The sequence below is a fragment of the Syzygium oleosum genome, unplaced genomic scaffold (assembly GCF_021117445.2).
Source record: "Syzygium oleosum isolate NSW1041296 unplaced genomic scaffold, Sole_v2.1 Sole_v2.01, whole genome shotgun sequence".
Lineage (NCBI taxonomy): Eukaryota > Viridiplantae > Streptophyta > Magnoliopsida > Myrtales > Myrtaceae > Syzygium > Syzygium oleosum.
The window spans coordinates 36,700,490-36,722,679 of NW_026607485.1; the positions used below are offsets into that span (position 1 = coordinate 36,700,490).

General features: G+C 39.8%; 2 protein-coding genes across 2 annotated transcripts in view; one reads left to right on the forward strand and one right to left on the reverse strand.

The window, feature by feature from the left end:
- Positions 1-1,933, forward strand: LOC130140723 (uncharacterized). The gene is made up of 3 exons (XM_056320937.1): positions 1-766; positions 1,251-1,367; positions 1,490-1,933. The coding sequence occupies exons 1-3, from the start codon at positions 26-28 to the stop codon at positions 1,655-1,657; spliced, it is 1,026 nt and encodes a 341-aa protein (XP_056176912.1). The 5' UTR covers positions 1-25; the 3' UTR covers positions 1,658-1,933.
- A 599-nt stretch (positions 1,934-2,532) lies between these two features.
- The window catches only part of LOC115683063 (protein NO VEIN-like), a 29,352-nt gene continuing 9,694 nt past the window's right edge, over positions 2,533-22,190 (reverse strand). Inside the window, exons 5-13 of the mRNA XM_030607474.2 lie at positions 15,859-16,021; positions 12,382-14,135; positions 11,090-11,299; positions 8,473-10,731; positions 7,329-7,441; positions 5,822-6,224; positions 5,425-5,742; positions 4,403-4,660; positions 2,533-3,969 (exon numbers count right to left, since the gene is read on the reverse strand). Coding sequence (XP_030463334.1) covers positions 2,902-3,969; positions 4,403-4,660; positions 5,425-5,742; positions 5,822-6,224; positions 7,329-7,441; positions 8,473-10,731; positions 11,090-11,299; positions 12,382-14,135; positions 15,859-16,021 — 6,546 coding nt within the window. The 3' untranslated portion in view covers positions 2,533-2,901. The remainder of the gene's footprint in view (positions 3,970-4,402; positions 4,661-5,424; positions 5,743-5,821; positions 6,225-7,328; positions 7,442-8,472; positions 10,732-11,089; positions 11,300-12,381; positions 14,136-15,858; positions 16,022-22,190) is intronic.

The window sequence follows — 22,190 nt, forward strand, 5'->3', positions numbered from 1 at the left end:
GAAAACGAGCAACAGCATTTCCCTTATGAAACCTCTGTTTCGCTCTCTTTCTCTACCTTCCCAGCCTTTTCCATCTGCATACACCGGAAACGCAACAATGAGCTCCCTCGCTCATCAAGAACCGCCGGAGGATGAACAACCCCCACTTCAAGAAGAAGAAGAACACGACGAGGCGTGCCCCGAGTCCCTCTTGCCCCGCCTCAGCGTGCTCAGCTGCCACTGCCCCGCCGCCGCCAATGCCGCCGCCGGCAACCCCGTGAAGCGGAGGAGACTCCCCGTCCCCTTCTATCCTCCTCCTCCTCCTCTACCATCACTGCCAGCCGCAGAACCGTTTGATATGAAGACTAGGAAGAGGCCCTGCTGCTCCCTCCTCGACCAGGAGGATGTCGACTACACCGTCCAGGGCTTCAACAAGATCACCCTCCCGTCCCCTGCCTCCGGTCTCCGGCACACCGCCCCGGTCGCGATGGAGAACGTCGATGAGGTCTCTGGGGCTCCTAGTGGCAAGAATCGTGGAGGTTCTGGGGTTGGCAACGCAGGCTTTGCATCGCCGGAGAAGCTAGTTTTCGGAGTTAATCCAGCGGCAGTGACGACTCCTTCCCCGGCGAGAGGAAGCTCTTCGTCTTCGCTTCCACCCAAGCCGCCACTGCAGAGGACTGTGTCTGACCCGACCCCATACCAGACCCCGGGGTCCATCAATTCGTTCTTCAGAGGGTCCAGCTCCAGTGGCAGCCAAGGCAGTGCCGAGGAGAGGCCGGACTCCAGGGTTGGCTTCTCTAACTCTCTTGATGTTTTTTTCTGGTTTGATGGGTGAAAAATGCTTTTCTTTATTTTGGTATGATCATACGCGTTCCACGATTCGACTGACTCCTGGTTGATTATGCTCTGGTTCTTTAATGCCCTCTGACTATGGAAATAGTCAGTAATTCTTTTCTTGGTATAGTTTATATGCATGTCAATCGTAAATCACACTTTTTTCATGTATATGATCTCAAGCTTATTTTGCAAGATTGGTCTTTGTGTTCATCTGGTAAATGATAGTCTTTAGACATTTTTTCTGGTTGTGCAAGTGGGGACATAGAGCAAATTATACTAGTTTTAGTCATCTGGGTCTTGAGCGAACCAAAATCAAATTAAAAAAAAAAAATCAAGTGACAGCATTTGAAGGGGTTTGTGATTTCTCACAGGCTCTGATTTGGTGATTTGGAAGCCATTTTCTTTGATCTGGGTTCTCTTTTTGACCAATGTAGAGACTGAAGAGGATGAAGCGTTGCCTTAAGGAGATGGGCAAGTGGTGGGATCATGTGATGCGGGAAGCCGGCGAGGAGGATGGACCAAATGAACAAGGCAACATTGATACAGCAGAGGTCCGATGCGCATGGATTTCAAGTAGAACTATGGTTACGCATAATAATTACTGCAGCAATGATCATTCAATGTAATAAGATTCGAAGAAAAATTGGTCATTCTAATTTGTTTCGAATTGCAGATTGTGCGTCAGGAAAAGTGCGAAGAAGCCGAGGAGGAGGAGGACAATCAAGAAGCCGTGAGCGTGGGAGTCATTGGCGATTGCTTGTCCCTTGATTTCAATTGTCCCTGTGGGAAGGGGTACCAGATAGTGCTCTCTGGGAAGAAGTGTTACTATAAGCTCTTGTGAGCCCTTCTTTTGTGTGTCGGTCAAAAAGACAGTCCTTCATTACATCTATTGCTGTTCTTTGTCGCTTCCACAGAATCACATATGCATTAGATTCTAACGGTGACACAATGGGGTCTTTGGCAATCTTAGACAGGGATGTCTTCCTCTATTGCTAGTCAAGTTTGGTTATGAATGGGGGATCTGCCTGCTGTCAAGTGTCTTCAGAGTCTTACTAATGGATGTGATTATTCTGTTTCTGACATCATTGATTTCAATCACATCGTTTAGCTCTTGTAATTCTTTTAGTCATCCTTGTCACTGGGAGCTCTCTCTCTCTCTCTCTCTCTCTCTCTCTCTCTCTCTCTCTCTCTCTCTCTTACGTAAGGATGAGGCTTTAACTCGCAAAACTATGCGGGGATCGCCCTATCATACATTGTTTTGAAGGTATAGTGTCTAGGAATGAGAATCTGTCATGTTTGTATTTTGTATTGGTTATCATCCCTTTTGATAATGACTATATGAATGAACTTTACTATACCATACTATGCATCAGGTCAACTGCCAATGGCGCATTTTGTTCTACAACAAAAATTGCACACCATCACTTTATTTAGATGGGCAAGGACATGAGTGAAAGAAGGTAAATACGAAACTGAAATGTGAATCGAGATAATTAGACAATTATCCCACAAATAATGATGAGAACCTTACCATCAAGGTTAGAAACGAAAGGTTACTGATTTTCTCTTCCCCCAATTTGGAGAGATTGTTTCCTGCTGGTGAAACTCATTATTTTACTTTCCTCCCCTCAATTTTCTTTCATACCCTTTGCTCTGAATGCTTTCCCTCCTCTTTCCTCTCACCTAATCAAAAGATGTGTACAAGAACGAAATGAATTAGGAAATTAAGACTGCCATTAACTATCGAAAACCACAACTAAAGAGATTAACAAAAAATGTGATGATTAATATAAGTCCATCTAAATAACTACATGGCACAAGTTGCGCAATCATGCTTAAGAGACTGTGCAGCTCATTCTAAAGGCTAGTTGTACAAAGCTTAACCATCTTCAGAAGTCACAGAAGAATGACCTCTTCACGTCACTTGCATCTCCTTCCATCACCAACCATGAAAGATTAAAACCAAACTTCTCTGTATCTAAGTAAGATACTCATCGGCTCTACCGGTTGTTCGGTGTCACTACATACACTGCCTAATCAAGGAATGGAGGCTTGACACAAGCAGAGCCACTAAGTGCATATTGGCTAGCTGGGCATCACAATGGCCAATTGCAACTTCCCAGAGCGACAGAGTTCAGCTGGATTTGAAAATATTTTGATTTTGTTTCTGCCATGGCCTAGCAAAATGACATGTGCTATGCTGAAATTTCGACCTTTCTGATCTGCAAATTGCCACTCATTCGTTGACAGGGAGAACCAATCTTTCTCCTCTGATTGAGTTGTTTTGACTTCTACGTATTGAAGTCCTTCTCCATCCTCTATGGTGATGTCATAGGGTAGACCAGTTTCACTATCTTCATTGACCCACTTAACAGAACTCCGACTGAATTTCTTGGCAAGATGTTTAAAAGCAACACGTTCTCCTAGTTTTCCCACTAACATTGCTTGTTCTGGATCAGGCATGCCGATATTGAGAATTGTTTTCCCAATCAACTGAGGTGGATCCAAGTCAGGTAGATCAGACACTGGAGTCGTGTCAATTTGATTAGCTGAGACATCTGCACAAGAATCCAAATTGCTGAAATCAGTTGCTCTATCAGAAACTGCAAGTTCGATTGGAGAAACTGCCGCTACATCCTCAGTGGTAAAATCAACAATCACCTCATAGCCACCACCACTTTCTCCAATTAATTCATGACTATCCTCCTGTTTCACTTGCGAGCAAGTACTAGCAGTTTCAGTTACTGCCTGTGTTTCAACTTGGCTATAAGGAGAAGAAGCTGACCCTGGTGCACTTTTCCAGTCCGAAGGAGGCCAAGTCGAGGTAACTCCTGCCCTTCTCTTGGCCTTAAAGAATTTTGGCACTTCTCTTGTTGCTGAAAAGCTGCTGTTCTCTAGTGATCCATCATCCTCACACAAAGATCCTGAGGAAATGGCCCACACGGGTTCATCACCCGGTAGGTTTGGCACCTTCTGGCTTTTCACGATGAAAGACTCTACCTGCTCCTCTTGAGAACCTGACTCTGCCATTGTCGTGATCATGTGAAGAAAATTTGCCAAGTGAATGTTCGGAGTACCATCAAAGAATAGACGAGAAATCTCCATGAACAAGGCATGGGAATCAGACTCTGGAGTGACGTATAAAGTATTGCCCTGTCAAAATCAGGAGTTAGTTTAATACTTAAGAGGGAAGTTCATGCTTCTACGTCATAAGAATTTGGTCCTATACTGCTTGATTAAAGAACATTCCCCCTATTGGGTTCACAATGAACCATAGAAATGATCTAGACAATAACATCACCAGCATCAGAATGATGCAAGTTGCAAGTATGTAACAGATTAAACATGTTGAGAATCAGATGAGCCCAACAAGCTTTGGCGTTGGATCAGCTTTCAATTTGGAAGTCTCAAGGTGTCACAAAGTGATGTTCTCATTCTGTGCAAGAGACATACATATAACGAAATTAAAGGTAAGAAATCCAAATGTCTGCCATCCGTACCATGCTTGTAGGTTGCTTTACATGTTCTTTGGTTAAAAAAAGAAACAAAAAAATTTCCAAAACGTTCCTGAATTCCTAGGACATACCTCAAGAACCGATGTGGTCTCCAATCGCTTTAAAGAAGCAATGTTCAAATCCCTTATGATATTCTTATAGTATAATCTCTCCACAACGAAAACACGCAAATGACTCAGATTATAAAATCCAGACTGTTTCAGTTTGGCATATGTGTCGGGATGTTCATAGTAAATATAACGCTGAGCATAAGGAAGAACCCAGTTTACAAAAGAAGCCTTGGAGCTAGAATCCATTGGACCGTAATATATGGCTTCACGAGTTACAACCTGCATAAATGCTAAGTGTGAGAAAGTAAATATGATGATGAGTAGTTTGCATGACAGTCTCGTGGTCCCCGAGCATGTGATTCCAATTATGTGTTTGTGATGGAATTGCTAGTAAAGAAATAATACAAGTTCAACCAATTCAAGAAATATGTTCTTTTTCACTAAAGCTATTTAGTAAATAAAGCGCATTTAAAAAAAAAAGCATTTATATTGTGTAGGAAAAAAAATAGCTGAGAAACATTCTTTAACATTTTAAGCACTTCACTGTAGATTATTGGGTCCATGACATTGCTCATCACATGGATATTCCACTGTAGATTATTCTATATTATTTTGTTAATGAGTGCCCCAAGACCACTAGTTAAACATTCAAATAAAGAAACTTCGTCATTTCCAAAGCACCGTTGTCCTCGTGCTATGCACAACCATTGCATTGAAAATGAAGATCTTTCTTTCTTTGTTTTTTTTTTTTATTAGGTGCGGTTAAAAAGTGCTATGGGGTTACTCGTAAACAAGATCCTATTGTACCCAAGGTTCAAATTATTCCAGCAAAGCTAGGTAAGCTACATCTAAAAAGCGATCCTTGTCAAAAACATACATGTCATGATAAAATCCCTCAGGCAAGTACATTGCATTATTAGTACTGTGTGAATGCAAAATGGATATAAGTGGACCTCAAAACTATACTTCCCTAGTTCCTACCCGAATCTAGACACAACCTTCCATAATACATTGCGAAATAGAGTTGTGAGTGAGCAAATTACCTCAGAAAATGCAGGAATCCCCAGAGTATGCATGAGAAGAGGCAATTTGACATAAATCATCTCCTTTTCATCATCAACGAGCTCCCCAAAATGCAGAAGTTCAATTTTATCCAAAATCCCGAATTCTTTCATTAGCTTCTCATCATCACACCAGCACACAAGTCCAAAGGAAGGGTGCAGAGAAACCCATCTATTACGAAATGTGGGAAGCACGGTATATTCTGATTTTTTAAGATATCCACTAACTTGTAAAGTATCTTCAGAACTAACCTTTCCACATTTCAGTTCATCTACCAACTTCAAGAAAACCTTGAAAACCTGATGCATAAAGCCAAAAAATGGGCTACTTAGTGACACCTCAATGAACTATAAATAAACAACTTGTAGTAGTACATACATATTTTGCTGCTTGTGAAGGCAAAACGGTAGTTGATAGATGGAGCAGATTCTGAAAATGATCTTGGAAAGAAGGAATCTCGTCAACCCCACATATATTGACAAAAAAATCCCGCAAGCCTGGATATATATTGCACAATGTCCTGCTCAACAGGCTATGCTTTGCTCCAACTGCACCAGACTCGGAATCATTTTCTTCCATTTCGTTCAAGAACTCAATTGAATCGTTCCAACAAACTTCTTTTGGCAACAAAAATGAGCCCAACACAACTTCCTTGGCCCCAGAGGCACATAAAGAAGGAAAGAATATAAATGGCTCAGAGATGAGATCTTCAACAATATTCTTTTTTGAAGTATCAACTTCTTTCCATAGGAAAGTGTATACTTTTGACATTTGTGCAACACTGGCATGAGAAGAAGAAAAAGTCAACTATCTCGTGGAATGGCAATTTAACAGTAGAAACAAGGAAAGAAAGCCTTCTTCAAATGAACCATACACGGGGCTAGTCCAGCATGCTAAATAATCAGGCAAAAGATTGGAGGACAATTTATCAAGATATCTTCATAGAGCCAAAAGATGGCACCTTGCAAGCAATCATAACAGCAGGAGAGATGAAACCTTGTTAAAGTTCCAAGAGTCAGCTAGAAAAACTAGCAAGTAAAGTTATTACTGCTTTTGTTAAGATACATACTTGAGGACAGCTTAAACTTTTAGATTGATTTTTTAACAGTTTTAAAAAAAAGCAACATTTTCTTTGGTAACTGGGAGGATAGTTCTTTTATACCTATAACATGCTATGCTTTTCCTAATTTGGAGCAAAAAATATATATTATACTAGTCCAATAAAGAGGATGTAGTTTTACATTTTAAATAAATGAATCAGAAGCACGTTCACGAAACGATTGGATGGAAGGGAAGATAACAACCTCATCAAAGCCTTGCAATGACCTCAAGAGAGTTAAAGAAAGAGCAGAAAAGGTACAACTTAATAAATAGTGTTATCTAAGAAAGTTCCATTACCCATCTTATTAAATACCAAACTAATGAAATTAAAAGCAACAATACAAGAATCAGTATGGGCCAATCTTGACGTATTATAGTTTCCATTTCTCCACGCCAGGAAAAAAAACCCTCTGAATGATACGGTTAACAGCTACCATAACTTGCTGGCCAAAATCAGTTGACATTTTCATTTCCAAAACTGAAGAGTCGGTATAGCATAGATAGTGAATAAATGAATTAAACAAAGAAAGATATTTGGGATTGCACGAAATGAAATGACGAGTTTAGACCTCAGGCCAGTAACAAAAGCAGAGAACAGCAAATGTTTATGCTGTAAATGACATTTTCAATAGCAGGTAAAGAGAGAATTTCCTGTGTTGTTCCTGCTTTATATTTTTGCAAACATCCTGTATACTTGAATTACCTTTTTACTTTTAAGCACGTTCACTGCTTATCAAACAATAAGAAAAAAAGAAAAAGAATTTCCTTAAATGTGATTTAGTACCTAAACTTAGAAGAGGTCTCTGATCTTCTCCAGACTCTCAGTATTTCCACAACATCTTCAACGGTAACTCTGGTCTTAAACCCAATATCATGTAAAAGAGCCACACTTCTCGCCTGTTGAACAATCCTTTCATGGTTATTGACCAAAGTCCTCAACAGACAGGTTTATTTCTAGTAGACAGTCATTTTGCATAACATCAAGACACAGAGCAAAAAACAGAGCATTATAATTTATAATTGTTAAGTCAAAGTGCCAACATCAAGTGGCGGCATTACATTAAAAAGTCGCACTGCATTAACATTGATATCAAGTCAAGCAATTGCTGCAGGTCATAGCAAAAAAATCCTTACTTTATTTCTTTCCTAGACTGAGTTATGTTTGCAGTTACTGCAGGTTACTAAGTCTATTATGGAGCCAAGGATGGCCCCTGAATGCTGATATCCACAATACGGTAAAATCATAATTCAGTGCACTTTTATTTATTTTTATGGACTCTAGCACTATTTCCAAGGTTCTATCCACACTTAAGTTTTGACCATGGAGGACAAAAATTCTGCATTGATAAAATGCGTAAAATAACTAAATTATGAGTCCTCATCCTGTTCCTGAATCACAAGGTAATCCCACCACTATTGAGATATATTAGAACTGACTGCTTCTTTTCTCTTATTCCCTCTTGTGCATTCTCGTTTTCTTTTTCAGGGTTTACTTTAATCTAGTAGGTGCCATTAGTTTGTAAAGTTTTCCAATCATAAGATGTCTACATTTACATTCCTACCCAAAGACCAGCCAGTCAAATGCTCCTGCCCAAAAACCTTTAATGGTATTTACATGATCATTTCAATTATTCCCAAAAGGACCAAGGAAAAGGACATGCAGAGAAGGTGCATAAGATTTAATAGACAATCAATTACCCAAATTAAACAGATAAAGTAGATTCTAGTAGGCCTAAAACTAATCTCGGTATCGACAAAATTATTTGCATATTGTATCCCTCTATCAAGAGTGTGAGCTCCTGAAATTAGACAATGAGAACATGAGCAAGAAAGAAGTCAATGGCCAAATGCTCAGACCTGAGTCTAACACTGGACATTCTCGATGCACCAAAAGCAATCAGCAAAAACAAATCCATACTGGAACTAACCTTTGGAACAGCATAGGGAGCAAAAGAACCCAAAATAGAGTGCACAGCATCACAGTCATAGAATAAGTCCTTAGGATAGTGAAGTTTGTCATCCATGCATGAAACAAACCATGGAACACCACAGATGCTGTTTAGGAATGAAGATTTAAAGGGTGTCCTATTCCCATTGTACTTATCGTTAAAGTAACCTATGATTTTGTTGCTAAAGCAATCATCCCACAATTTATCGAAAACCTCTAAGAGAAATTTACAACCACCACGATTTCCACTTGCTGACAGCAAGGACAATAAATAATCCAACTCAGTGGATTCCCAATCTTCAGCTACAGATCCTGAGGAGACATGGTCTCTTTCCACTCCTGCCTTCCCAAACCATGTATCCGGCATATCAACCATTCTCCGATCAACTTTAACTACTTGCACAAACTCTGTGATGCCTATTTCTTCAAGAAATCTCTTCCACTTTTTCTTTCCATTGACGACAGATTTAGTTGAAGAATGCTTCAAGTAGATGGTGTCTACCTCATGCCATTCCATTTGAATGTTGTTGAACAATTTACAGAGGTCAAAAGAGCTTCCAAATCCTTTACCATAATGGATCGGTACCTCAATCGGCCTTTTGTTGCCCTGATTTGTTAGAATGAAACCTCTGTTTCTCAACTCTGATATCAGAAAATCTCTTTCAACATGGCAACTAGGGCAGCTAGATTGTAGATGGATAAACACAAAGCAGAGAAATTCTGTCATCAGATTCTTGTTCCAACTTGCACTTTTGTCATCACATATAGAAGGCAAGATGTGCATCTTCATTATTTCATGTGTAGATAGACGTTGCACACCCGCAATATGGAGCATCCTGATGATGTTGTCCTTTGAAGACATGTCTACATGATAGATATCAGCATCCAATGCAGTTACGAAGGCAGGGTTTACAATGCGAAGTTTTGCATATAACATTGGGAAAGCATCCATTCCATGCTCACCATCATTCCCAGATACATCAAAGTGCAGCCAGATCGTACCTTCATCAACCGAGCTGAATGTACCATCAGAGAGAGGAATAAAAGGAAGCTTACGGAGGGTTTCTACAATATCTGTGCCCATTCCAAGGTCTCGTGATGCTTGCACTGAATGCACATACATTTCATAAATTGCATTCAGCCACACAGACAACCAAGACAAACCCATTGATGGAAGGCTATCCTTTTTCTTGCATAAAGATGATATAATCTGAAGTAGAAGTTTTGGGCCATACTCCTCGACCCCCAATGTCCTTGCCAAAGGATCAGATAGACTTATGTCTTTCTTTAGAAATCCCAGGCCAAGATGCTCTTGAAGCAAATGATCAGGTAAAAGAACTCGAGCCTCTTCATTCCAACCTCGGACAACCTTGCAAGGGGGCACCCACGTGGCATCATCTCCTTCCAGAAGTAGACAGTTTGAGTGGCGTAACTGAGAGATGATCATTCGGGGAAGAGTCGAAAAAAATCCATGGACTTCACTGACCAATGGAACATAGCTCATGTAAGCTGTCACAGCTTTTCCTAGGTTGTCCCTGAAACAAGGAAGAGAACAGAAAGATCCCTCCGCATTCACAAACAAATCAGGAAACTCCGACAACAACCATTGGTTCCAAGGGTTATTCCCATCAACTTCTTCTCTAGATGAGGGAAGAACAAAATCACCTTGCAGTATAAATTTCAGACCATAAGTTCTTAGAGGAAGAAATGCAAAAACAGGTTGCATATCAAGACACGGGATATAATTTCCAGCTGTTGATTCTTTAAGTCCAAATGCCAAGGCGATCTCTGTTGTTTGGATATTGCAACGACCAATATTCCCATGTAACTTCTTGCATGCAACAAACCAATTCATTTCCTCCGTACCATATGAAACCCTAATGATGCCATTACCAGAAGTTTCCTTTCTCATGACAATTAGTGAATCATTGTGCATATTTCTGAATGCAATACACCGCAGACGATGAAGAAACAGTAGCAAGGCTGGATGAATATCTGAAAACATGGATATGACATTATTCCTTCCAGTTCCTTCTAACAAATCTGATTTGAAGGGAAGAACAATGCAAGTTTTCCAGCAGCCAGTATCAAACTGAACAGAATTAGCGGATGTCAACTTGCTTAGCACATTATGATCAAGAGGGGGTATAACAGTTGGCAAAACAAAACCAATTTGTCCCTCACTTATGTCAAACTTTACATGGAACCCATTGGAATGAATCTCTGGTGCATCAGTAACCTGCAGAAGAATTTAACTTTTTTTGGTGAAGCTCTTTCAGAATGCAATAGGAGTAATTTGCAATGACAATTGATAGCTATATTTGCATACTATTTAGGGGAATAGGGGCATGAAGAATTTAGACTTGGCGCTATACCATATTAAAAATTCTAACCCAAAAGCTTAAGCAATTAGACGAAATTAGACTACATTCGTATGATAGTGCAATCTCATTGCTGCCTTTCTGTAAATTTTCTTCAAATCCATGTTACGGAGATATTGAATCCCGAACTCATTTTGCGGACCTGAAATGAAAGAGGTTCGGGGTCTGCCAAAAGAGAAGGATATGATGGCATTTTATCAGGCCATCTTTACTTACACGGAATACTGATTTGAATCCAATGCCTTTCTTCCCTATATATCCAGCACTTCCTTTTTTTGTAGAATTGCCTACATCACATAATGCTCTAATGTCTTGAGCAGAAAAGCCCCGTTCATTATTCAGGATAATGATGCCTGTCTCCTGAAGAACGAATACAAGAGCTGGCTCAACATTTTCTAAATATGTATTATCATCAGCATTTTGAACCTGCAGCAACAGTAAGGACAACCAGTCCCATTAGAGCATTGAAATTTAATCAGCTTTGTTTTTCTAGTTTAAAACATAAATCCCTGTCTATAAACTTTTATCTAACTTCCATAAATAGATAAAATAAATATGGGAGAAAATATTGGTTAAGTTAAGTGGACTCTCAATCATAATATAAGATAACTAACACAAAAACAAAAAGTTCAGAGGAATGCAGATAAAAGAGAATAGTTTAAGACATCTAATCAGGGGAATCAAAGGAAGCTTTGTCAGGTTTTTAGAGTTACAGTCTCCAAAATTTTCCGAATTCGGATTTATCAAATTGAAAATCACAGGATTTCCTGAAGAGCAGAAATGGAAATTTGGAGCATAAGCTGTAATCATTCATGTTCATATTTTCTTCACATAATTGAACTAGATGTCATGTTCCTCAGTACAAACTTGAAAAGTTTGCCACACCTAATCGTAGTCATTAGTTTCCTTAATATTTTTGGCTTGTGTTGACTGCTGAAACTACAATAAAGTCCATCAAGTTGCTGTTATACATACTATAAGTGTAATTTGACTTCATTGCATAGTAAAGAAAAACAATATTCTTTTAACATATCACACCATGGATAAAGGAAGGCCTTTCTCCTATGCATATGACTAGGTTTTTGTTTGTTTGTGTGAATAATCAATTGCCAAAATGATGTCATTAATTGCTCCACTAAGGTAGTTAGTAGTCACTAGGCAGAAATGGCATTTCTTCCTTAATTTAGCTTGACACTTCAGCAAACCAAGTGTAGACATTCAGCTTAGGCTATTGGAGAAATATTGACGGGCATTTAACTCAGTTTTCCTTGTTTGGGCTTGCATGTTTTGGCACATATTAATACCCAAGGAACTTGACAAGAACGGATGAACAACATGACCGCAAAAAATAATCACTGACCATGAATCAACAAACAACTAAAGCAAAAGCATAAGTGGGCATCCAATGGGGTAAATATATATTGTCAACTCACAGTACTATTTTGCTAAATGATGACAGCTACTGGAGAGGAAAAACAAAGATCAATGAAAAACAACAGTGAACTTACTAATTCAAGAAGAAAATGAGAATCCTGAGAGTATAACTCCTGTGAAAGACAATGAAGTGCTCTCCCCAGACGGGCATGTTGCTTTTTCAACAAGCTACTTTCTGTACTAGAAAGACTAGGATCAAGACCAAATTCTTCTCGCCTGATAGATTCAATGATTAAGTAAGCATCCTTGTATTCAACAGATTCATTTTGTGCCAGACTCTTATCTATGCAGACTTCTGGACTATCAGAACTGTGACAAATTTCATTACATATGTTACTCTGACCCTTAGAAACAAGAGAGAGCACAATCTTGTCTTCTTCTGCAGGAGATGATTTTTGTGGATTGTAAATAGCAGACAGTAAGCCTGTGCTTGACTTAGAAGTGTCAGCTTTGAATGATGGAGCTTCACAGGGCTTACACATCTCACCAACAGTAGAGGAGCAGAAAACATGGTAGTCCTCAATCCACTCTACAACACCAAGACAGAGTCCCACTTCATGAAGCATGACTCGTTCCTCCAGAAGTTTACATTCTGACAATATAATTGAAGGTACGTGTTTAATGACAGATTGCAAACCAGATAGTAACACATCAGCAGCAAAAGTACGAAACTCTGAAGGAAAATAACCGAGGCATTCAAGAAAATATCTTGAAGCAACAAGCATTTCATTAAATGTGCCAGTGGAATTCGTGAATGATCTACTAGCACAAACTTCATCCAACAGCTTTGACATACCAGCTGCTTTTTCTTTCATCTGAAAATTCCAACTATTGGTCACTTCCTTATGTTCCAGACGATCATTCAAAATGACTTCAAATGCACGACGTGCATGGCATTTTAAAAGAGACAGAGGAGCATGTTTTTGTCCCCCAAGAATTGAGAACAAAGAGAGCAACTGAACCGCTGTTTCAAAAGGTGATAGTTGAAGGACAGATTGCAGAAATGAATCCACGCTAGCTGAACTATCAATCCGGATCAGATTACCATCTTTTGTCAGTAAACACAACAAGTCTGTTCTATTAACTTCATTCAACAACCATCCTATAAGAGGGCCAAGACATGGAGCAAACTTAATGTCCCAATGTGACCAACAACTTAAATCTGACAGCATTGGCGCCCTTAGTAAGACTTCAATTGCATCCTGAGATGAGACTGATTCCAATTTTCCTATTTTCTGTGAGACATCAGTTCCTCTACCAATGGTTTCAAGTTCAACCGCATAATCATCATCAAGTGCCGGCATAGCTTGACCATGGGCACCCATCAGTGTCTGAGAGAAAAGGACACACTTTGACATTGCGATACCTCTATACTCCCCAACAATATTTAGATAATCCTCCACTGAACCAACTTCCATTTTGAAACTGAGATTAGGAAATTGCTTCAAAAGCAATGTCGAAATCATCTGTTTGGTCACTACTTCACTGTCCCACAAGCTATTCAATGCTTGTGATATTAGTACCATCAACTGATGCTGCAGCATGCAAACCTCAAAGTGGGACTTCTCATATATGTCACCATTCAATAACCGTTTCAGCCCAGTAGGCATAAGAGATATGTGTTCTGTCAAGAAACTAAAAAACTCTCCATGACCAAGTGACTCAAATTCATGAACAAAAAATTGCTTTGCCAGCCAAGAGTCACAGTCAACAAGCTTTCTCAACAAATTAACTCTCATCTCCAGAACTGATTTGTTGTTGCTCGTTTTTTCCTGATCAAGCTGAAAATAAGCACCAATTTCTCTGGCAATGTCTTCAACAGTGACACCTATCAATTGATAAAAAAGCAGATGATGTCACAACTCGTCTATGAGAACACACCTCAGCATCAGCAACTGCACAAGTGTGTTACATCTCAGCAAAAAAAATATGGATAATAAGGGTGAACAATAAACAAGCCGCAGCAGCATACAAGCCGCCTGGGTAGATTTTCAATCGAGCACATTTCCGAAAGATCAATCAGTCTGTTGCCCTTGAAAAGCTCATGGGGTCAACTGTACATGAACATATCTCAAACCAAAGTTGAAAAGTCAGTGCCTTAATATATGGCAGATAGCCCATGATATTCAAAGCTACCAGGGCAAGGTAGCCCAATTAAAGATGTAAAGATGAGTAAAATTTCAGCCAAATGTCTATACAAGATAAACCTCTATAAATTCAGTCCTACAACTTCGTTCTAATTTATAGTCAACTCCATAGCTTCCAGTCAACTCATGCACGTCGTCTGTCCAACTTTCTTCCATAATCATGCACACACTCTAACTCAAACATTTATTCCATATTGATCACACAGCCACCATCAATGGTAAAAATTTTCCTGAAATGAAGTTCTTACAAACATGAAGCGATGTCTTTCCGCATCATTTACTTTTAAATACATATTTGGTCATTACATAAAGTCTCCAAAAATTGACCAAACAAAAAAAAGCCTCCAATTGTCTAAATTTTATCTGAACCACTCATTTAATCAAACAAGTACTTCAAATCCAGGCCATCCATATATCTACACCTACAATATCCTGTCAAATTTGCAAAATGATATTAAATGATTGTTCTTTCCAAAAGCTTAAGCAATCAGCAAAACTCATCTATATTTTATATCGGGCATATCCTTAGCCCTCCCTGTTGCGTATCACAAAAAACACAGCATGCAAATGTAACAATGTCAAACAAAGAATGGATGACAGGAATTTAATGATATATAAATAGGAAAGAAAGAAAAATAAAAATAGGAGGGATCCCTGGGATTTAAAACTTTGGCATGTGCGTTGTTACCAAGTTAAGATATTGTTTTGTCCTTATAGATGAAAGTAATGGGCACATTATGTTTATCAGATGTATATTTTAAGAAACGAGATTAATGGATGCCATTCTAGTTAGCAAAGCTTACACATATAAACTAAATCAATTACACACATCATTGGCTATCAGATGAAGTGACCAAGTAAGATACACCTAATGAAGCCAGAATATTGATTCCACCAAAAGTACTTCAAGCAACCCTTGTTTTCAATTTTACAGGTAAAACCTTGAAATGTAAAGTTCCTCGAATACCCCAAATAAAATAAGATATTGGTAACTAGAAGTATTTCAAGCAACCCACTATTTCAATTTTTAAAGCCACTCATCTCCTCTATTTTAAATGGTTGTTACTTCTATTCCGTTACATAACCTTGCGATTTATACAAGATCAATGATAAAAAGTTGCAAGTTGCATATTGCTCCATGTGAAATTAATAAGGCATCGTATGTTCATGCCAAAGCCAATTATGCTTGCTAGTCTCTATAACACTACCCTAGAGCAAGATCTAATGTACTCGTGTGCAGGGTATAGTAAAAACAAAAGTTAGATTGATGCAAGAACAAAGAAAAGAGGGAACAGTACAAAAAAATAGGCTTTCAGACAACTGTTTAACTGTATCGTCCACAATTATGCAAATAAGAACCAATAATGGATAAATGACTCAGGAATGCAGGCTTCAAGAAGATACTTTTTGTATCTTCACTGTGCCTGGCCTTGTCGGATGCATTCTCTAAACTTGGTTGTGTATCTTTGCTTACAGGCAGGGGGGTTGGCAGATTGATTCCATTCAACATTTGTTTGCCAATAGCATCATATTCATCCTCCAACATTCCACATTTGATACAAGTTACCTGCAATCAGGAAAAATAAGTAACCCGCTGGTAATACAATCATGAGAGCAGCCATGAAAGCTGACTCCTACAAACTCATGATATGGTATAAAATAAATAAATAAATAAAATGTTGTCCAACCAATAAAAAAGATCAACAAAGTTTTAAACTAGAAGTTTGCTAAAAAAATAGCCCTTCCACATATGTTTTAGATACTGCAATGTAATAAAGCCACTGAAGGAGTACTCCTGCCATTCGTCACAAATTCAGAAGTTCAGACGATCTGAAAAATACTCTCTTGCTTCACCACAAGACTTTAAATTAGGCGTGTTTGAATTTACTTTTACTTTTTGCTTTTCTAAATCTTGCGGCATGCACTTAACTTTATGATATTTTCTAATTCAAATTTTGAAAAAGAAAGGCCACTTCGTGTTTTAAGCCAAATCAAACCTGTTTATCTCCATTGATGATGCTCTCCACTGCACGTTCATTTATACACTGTAATGTCTATACCAAATAGAAGAAATGAAGCCACCAACAGATTTTCTTATTGAAAGGCGGGGTAACTATTAGAGCTCATAACTTTTACCAGGTCCAGTGGGATGCTATTTGGAACCCTTCTCCTTAGAAAGGAAGGTGGTGAGGAGGAATGTTACAGAGGGAATGCATGTTTGAGAAATTTAGGAAATAATTTTCGGTGGAAAAGTTTTAGAATTTTCACTCAAGCTCTATTAGGACAAGTTCATGGAATCAGGGTCTGGGATTACTACTACGCATTTCTGTAATCCTTAACTCACATGGAACAAGACTGTAAGAGCTGCAACAATTTTCTAACTTCATCTGGCTTCAAATTTGGTACTAATTACAGAGGTGAAAATCTGGGCTGATTTATGTTTTCACAATAATTCACTTTGTGAAATTATCCACAATTATTAGCTATTGCAGAAGATAAGAAGATCTGCTGCCATCCTATTTGATTTGTAAAGTAAATTTGCTAAATGGGGGATTGGATTGTACAGATTTATTGTTTGACAAATAAGAGTAATATTTCTTTCCCACGAAAGCTATATTGACGTCAAAGCTCCCTCCAAAAACCTTGTTTTTGTTTCAGCGAAATCTGGAAGCCATACTCATACGATATACTAACAGGTTATAATGTGAGACTACCTCAAAGGCTCAAACTGATAAAGCATGTCGATGTTACTTTTGCGGGAAAAGCTGTGGATCATCTTCTGCTTCATTGTCAAGAAGCAACAGACATTGGATCCAACTTCATATCATTGTCTAAAATTTCTCGGGTTATGCCACAATCTGTCAAAAGGTTCCACAAGTGCTGGAAGTGGGGCCAAGGAAAGAAAGAGGAAAAGAGATGCGGAGGTCTCCTCCTTTATGCATAAGGCAGAATATCAAATCTTTGAGGAACAAGAACTGCAGTTCTCTAAGCTAAAAGCTACCATTAATAAGGATCAGAGAGAGCTATCATGGTTCTCTTTTCTTCTGTTTTCTTAATCCCTCTTTTATGGGGGTAAGTACAGCGCAAGTGCTATAACTTTTGTACGGAAGATACTTAAGTGCCATAACTTTTTTTTGGCTCACTTGAGTGCCATAACTTTCAAAAAAATGATCACCTAAGTGCCACTTACGAGCTGATCGTGAGAGTCCGAAACCGCGGCTTTTCCGGTCGAACGGTGACCTTCCCGGCGAGGCGAGCACCACCAGCTTGAAGAGGGGGCGTCGGTGAATGATTCCATGGCCTCCGTTCGTCTCGAAATTTCCGTTTTAGCCTCCGTTGACGAAGGTAAAAATGCTTCGTAGTCACACACGACCGGAAAAGCTGCGGTTTCGGGCCTTCACGACCAGCTTGTCAGAGGGGTTGGTCGTGAGGGCCCAAAACTGCGGCTTTTCAAGCCAAACGGTGACCTTCCCGGCGAGGCGAGCACCACTAGATTGAAGAGGGGGCGTCGGCGAATCATTCCATGGCCTCCGTTCGTCTCGAAATTTCCGTTTTAGCCTCCGTTGACGAAGGTAAAAATGCTTCATAGTCACACAAATCGGCTCGATAAATGTGACTACGAAGCATTTTTACCTTCGTCAACGGAGGCTAAAACGGAAATTTCGAGACGAACGGAGGCCATGGAATGATTCGCCGACGCCCCCTCTTAGAGCTGGTGGTGCTCGCCTCGCCGGGAAGGTCACCGTTCGGCCGAAAAAGCCGCGGTTTCGGGCCCTCACGATCAGCTCGTAAGTGGCACTTAGGTGACCATTTTTTTGAAAGTTATGGCACTCAAGTGAGCCAAAAAAAAGTTATGGCACTTAAGTGTCCTCCATACAAAAGTTATGGCACTTGCGCTGTACTTATCCCCTCTTTTATGTGTTCCTGTTGCACTTGTAACTGACATACCTGAATACTTGAATGTACCAGGATTTACAAAAAAAAGAAAAAATCATTATATAACACAAAAGAAGAAGCCTTTGATAAATAGTTAACTAAAGGTATCAAGTTTAAACATTTCTCTATCAGCAACTCCAAGGAACACAGATTAATTAAGTTTCTCCAAAACAAGAACAACTTGCTATTCCTTTATGTCAGAGGAAGATTCTATAATCATACCACAAGTTTGCTCAATGAGAAGGGTCCTTAAGGTAGATCAACTTGCTACCACTTGTTTATTAAGAAGATTAAAATTTTTGGAGCAGTTAGAGTACGTTCTTGGTTCAAAACTGTTAAAGGGTAAAAAAAGGGTATAATGGTCTTTGGGATTTTGATGTGTATATATATCGTACTTTCTGATCAATAAAATAGATTATTATTCTGCTAACATGGTATTAGAGCCTAAACCCTAAAATTACCGTCGTCCACCACCAACCACCGTAGAACCCAAGGCCGGCGACCTCATCCACCGTAGAACCCAAGACCGGCGACCTCATCCCGGCGTCCCGCCGAAGCTCCGACGAGCCAGATCTAAGGTCGTCCAGGGCCGCCGAAGCTCCGACAAGCCAGATCTGAGGTCGTCCAAGCCCGGCGACCCCATTTCTGGCGCCGATTTAAGTCCTCCAGGCGTCGATCGAAGGTTTCCAAGCCAGGCGACCCACTTCGATGTCTTCTGACGTCACTAGATGAGGAGCGGCCCCTTCTGATGGCTGCTGATTGAAGTGGAATCGAAAAAAAAAAAAGGTGAATGTGTTCTAAAGTTTGACTTGGTTGCTGATATGCTTGAGGGAAGGGAGATTATTGCTGTGTATGTTGATTTGAATGATTGGATGTGATGTTGGTTTGGCTAATTGGCTGATTACGTGTGGTGCTATACATGTAGATTGAGAGGGGGGGCTGAGTACTGTTGCGTATAACTACTGATGTGTTGATTGGTTCGGATTTGGTCGATCATTTTGAAGTGTATGGTTTGATTCGACTGGTGTTGGTTTTCTGATTTACGTGAGGTTGAACGTTTTTTGATTTGGTTGGTGATCAGTGTTGTGATAGGTTGTGGAGCTTTGTTCCTGGTTTAGTGTGAGTGTTTGATTATGGCAGATAAGAACAAAGGAGTATTGACTGAAGTCATATCTACATCTTCTAATCGTTTGACTGAGGAAAAATTAGCTGGGGTCACCAACTTTCAGCATTGGAAGAGAATTGTGGTGATAGTATTGACCGGAAGAGAGCAAAATCACCATTTGACAGGTGCACGAACTGCTGCTGATACTAAATGGGATACCATGGATGCCAGAATTCTTGGACAAATGTGGAATTCTATGGAATCTCATGTGGCTGCCTTAGTTACACATGCCACTACTGTTAAGGATTTGTGGGATTACTTGAATGTCCTTTATTCTAGGGAAAATAATCTCTCAAGGATCTATGAAGTCTCCCAAGATTTCTTTAGAGCTGACAGAAAGAATCGGTCTCTTACTCAATTTTTTGCTGATTTTAAACAAATGTATGAGGAGTTTAATCATCTTTTGCCAATTACCTCTGATGTTAAGACGATGCAGGAGCAACGAGAACAATTGGCTGTTATGGGATTTTTGGGAGCACTTGGACCAGAGTTCGATGCAGTTCGTTCACAAATTCTTGGAGGAAATACTGTGCCTTCACTAACGGAGACCTTTTCTCGGGTCTTAAGGGTTTCACATGAGTCATCTAAGGATATATCCCCCACAGGTGATAGTTCTGCCTTGGCAGTCCAAGGAAATCGAGGTGGTGGTCAAGGTCGTGGTGGTCAAGGTCGTGGTGGTCGTGGCTTTAATAGTGGTGGTAGTGGCCGTGGGTTCAATAGAGGCCAATCACAGTCATACGGTAGCATCTCTAGTGACAAAGGGAGTAATACCGGACTTGCACGAACATGTCATTATTGTGGTATGCACGGACATATTCAGCGTTTTTGCTATAAGCTTCATGGAAAGCCCCCTCATTCGGCTGTTGCTAATGTAGCCAATGCAGTAGAGTTGGGTGTTTCTTCGCAGTCTTCTGAAGGAGGAGCACTGATTAGAATGTTAGAAGAGGAACTTGCTAGGTACAATCAGTTCCAGATTTCTCAGCCAGTTTCCTCTTCCACAGCTACTTTTGCTCAGACAGGTAATGCAACAGCATGTCTTTCATCTACCTCTCGCCCCTAGGTCATTGGTTCAGGTGCTACCGATCATATGACTGGATCTTCAGGTATCTTTTCTGTCTTTCACGAGTCTTCGTCTAGTGTTACATTAGCTGATGGCTCTCTGTCCACAGTAAAAGGGATAGGCACAGTACCACTGACATCCTCCATATCTTTATCCTCTGTCATGTACCTCCCAAATTTTCCATTTAACCTTATGTCTGTTGGTCATCTTACCAAAGAATATAACTGTTCTATAACCTTCTATCCTGATTCCTGTGTTTTTCAGGATTTGAAGACGAAGAAGACGATTGGTAAAGGACATATGTCAGGGGGACTATATGTGTTTGATAATGCTACCAGTGTCGCTTGTTCAGCAGTTTCTCCACATCAAGTTCACTGTCGCTTGGGACATCCCTCTTTAGCAAGTTTGAAGAAACTTGATTCTCGGTTTCATTCTTTATCTAGTTTTGAGTGTGAGTCGTGTCAGTTTGGAAAATTGCATCGTATTAGTTATAGTCCAAGAGTCAATAAACAGGCTTCTCGGCCGTTTTCTTTAGTTCATTCTGATGTTTGGGGTCCATGTCCTACTTCTTCAAAGTTGAGTTTCAAGTACTTCGTGACTTTTGTAGATGACTATTCAAGAGCCACTTGGCTATATCTAATGAAAAGTCGTTCTGAATTATTCTCTATTTTTTGTGCGTTTGTTAATGAAGTACATACTCAATTTTCTGCTTCTGTCTGCATTCTTCGAAGTGATAATGCCAAGGAGTATTTTTCTAGAACATTCTCTGAATTCATGTCCCAACGGGGCATTCTTCATCAATCTTCTTGTTCGGATACACCACAACAAAACGGTGTAGCCGAAAGGAAGAACTGTCACTTGTTAGAAATTACTCGTTGTTTGATGTTTGAAATGAAGGTAGATAAATCCTTTTGGGCTGATGCTGTTATGACAGCATGTTATCTTATCAATCGCATGTCGTCCTCTGTTCTTAAGGGTGCCACTCCTCACTCTCTTCTTTTTCCTTCTGACCCTTTGTTTCATTTGCCACCTCGTATATTTGGTTGTGTTTGTTATATTCGTGACCATCGTCCAGGACTTTCCAAACTTGATCCTCGATCTCTTAAATGCATTTTTGTTGGGTATTCTCGTACACAGAAAGGTTACCGTTGTTATTGTCCTTCTTTGCATAAGTACTTCACCACTGCAGATGTTTCCTTTTTCGAGTCTACTGTCTATTTTGATAATTCGATGGAGACTCCTACAGTGGATGATGATTCCTTAAAATATGTTATTATGGAATCAACACCCACTTCGGACTCTCCAGTTATTCCTCCACCTGTCCAGTATGTTTATAGTAGACGTCCTCGTCAGCATGTGGAGCCCCCTGCAGATGTACCTCAGCCTATCTCATCTACTTCGTCTTCTCAACCTGAGGTAAGTCAGTCACATATTGATCTCGATATTCCTATTGCTCATCGCAAAGGAGTTCGTAGTTGTACCAAACACCCTATTGCCCAGTTTGTCTCCTATTCTGGTTTATCTGCCTCTTGTCGAGCTAGTCTAATGACCATTGATAATCATCCTATTCCTAAA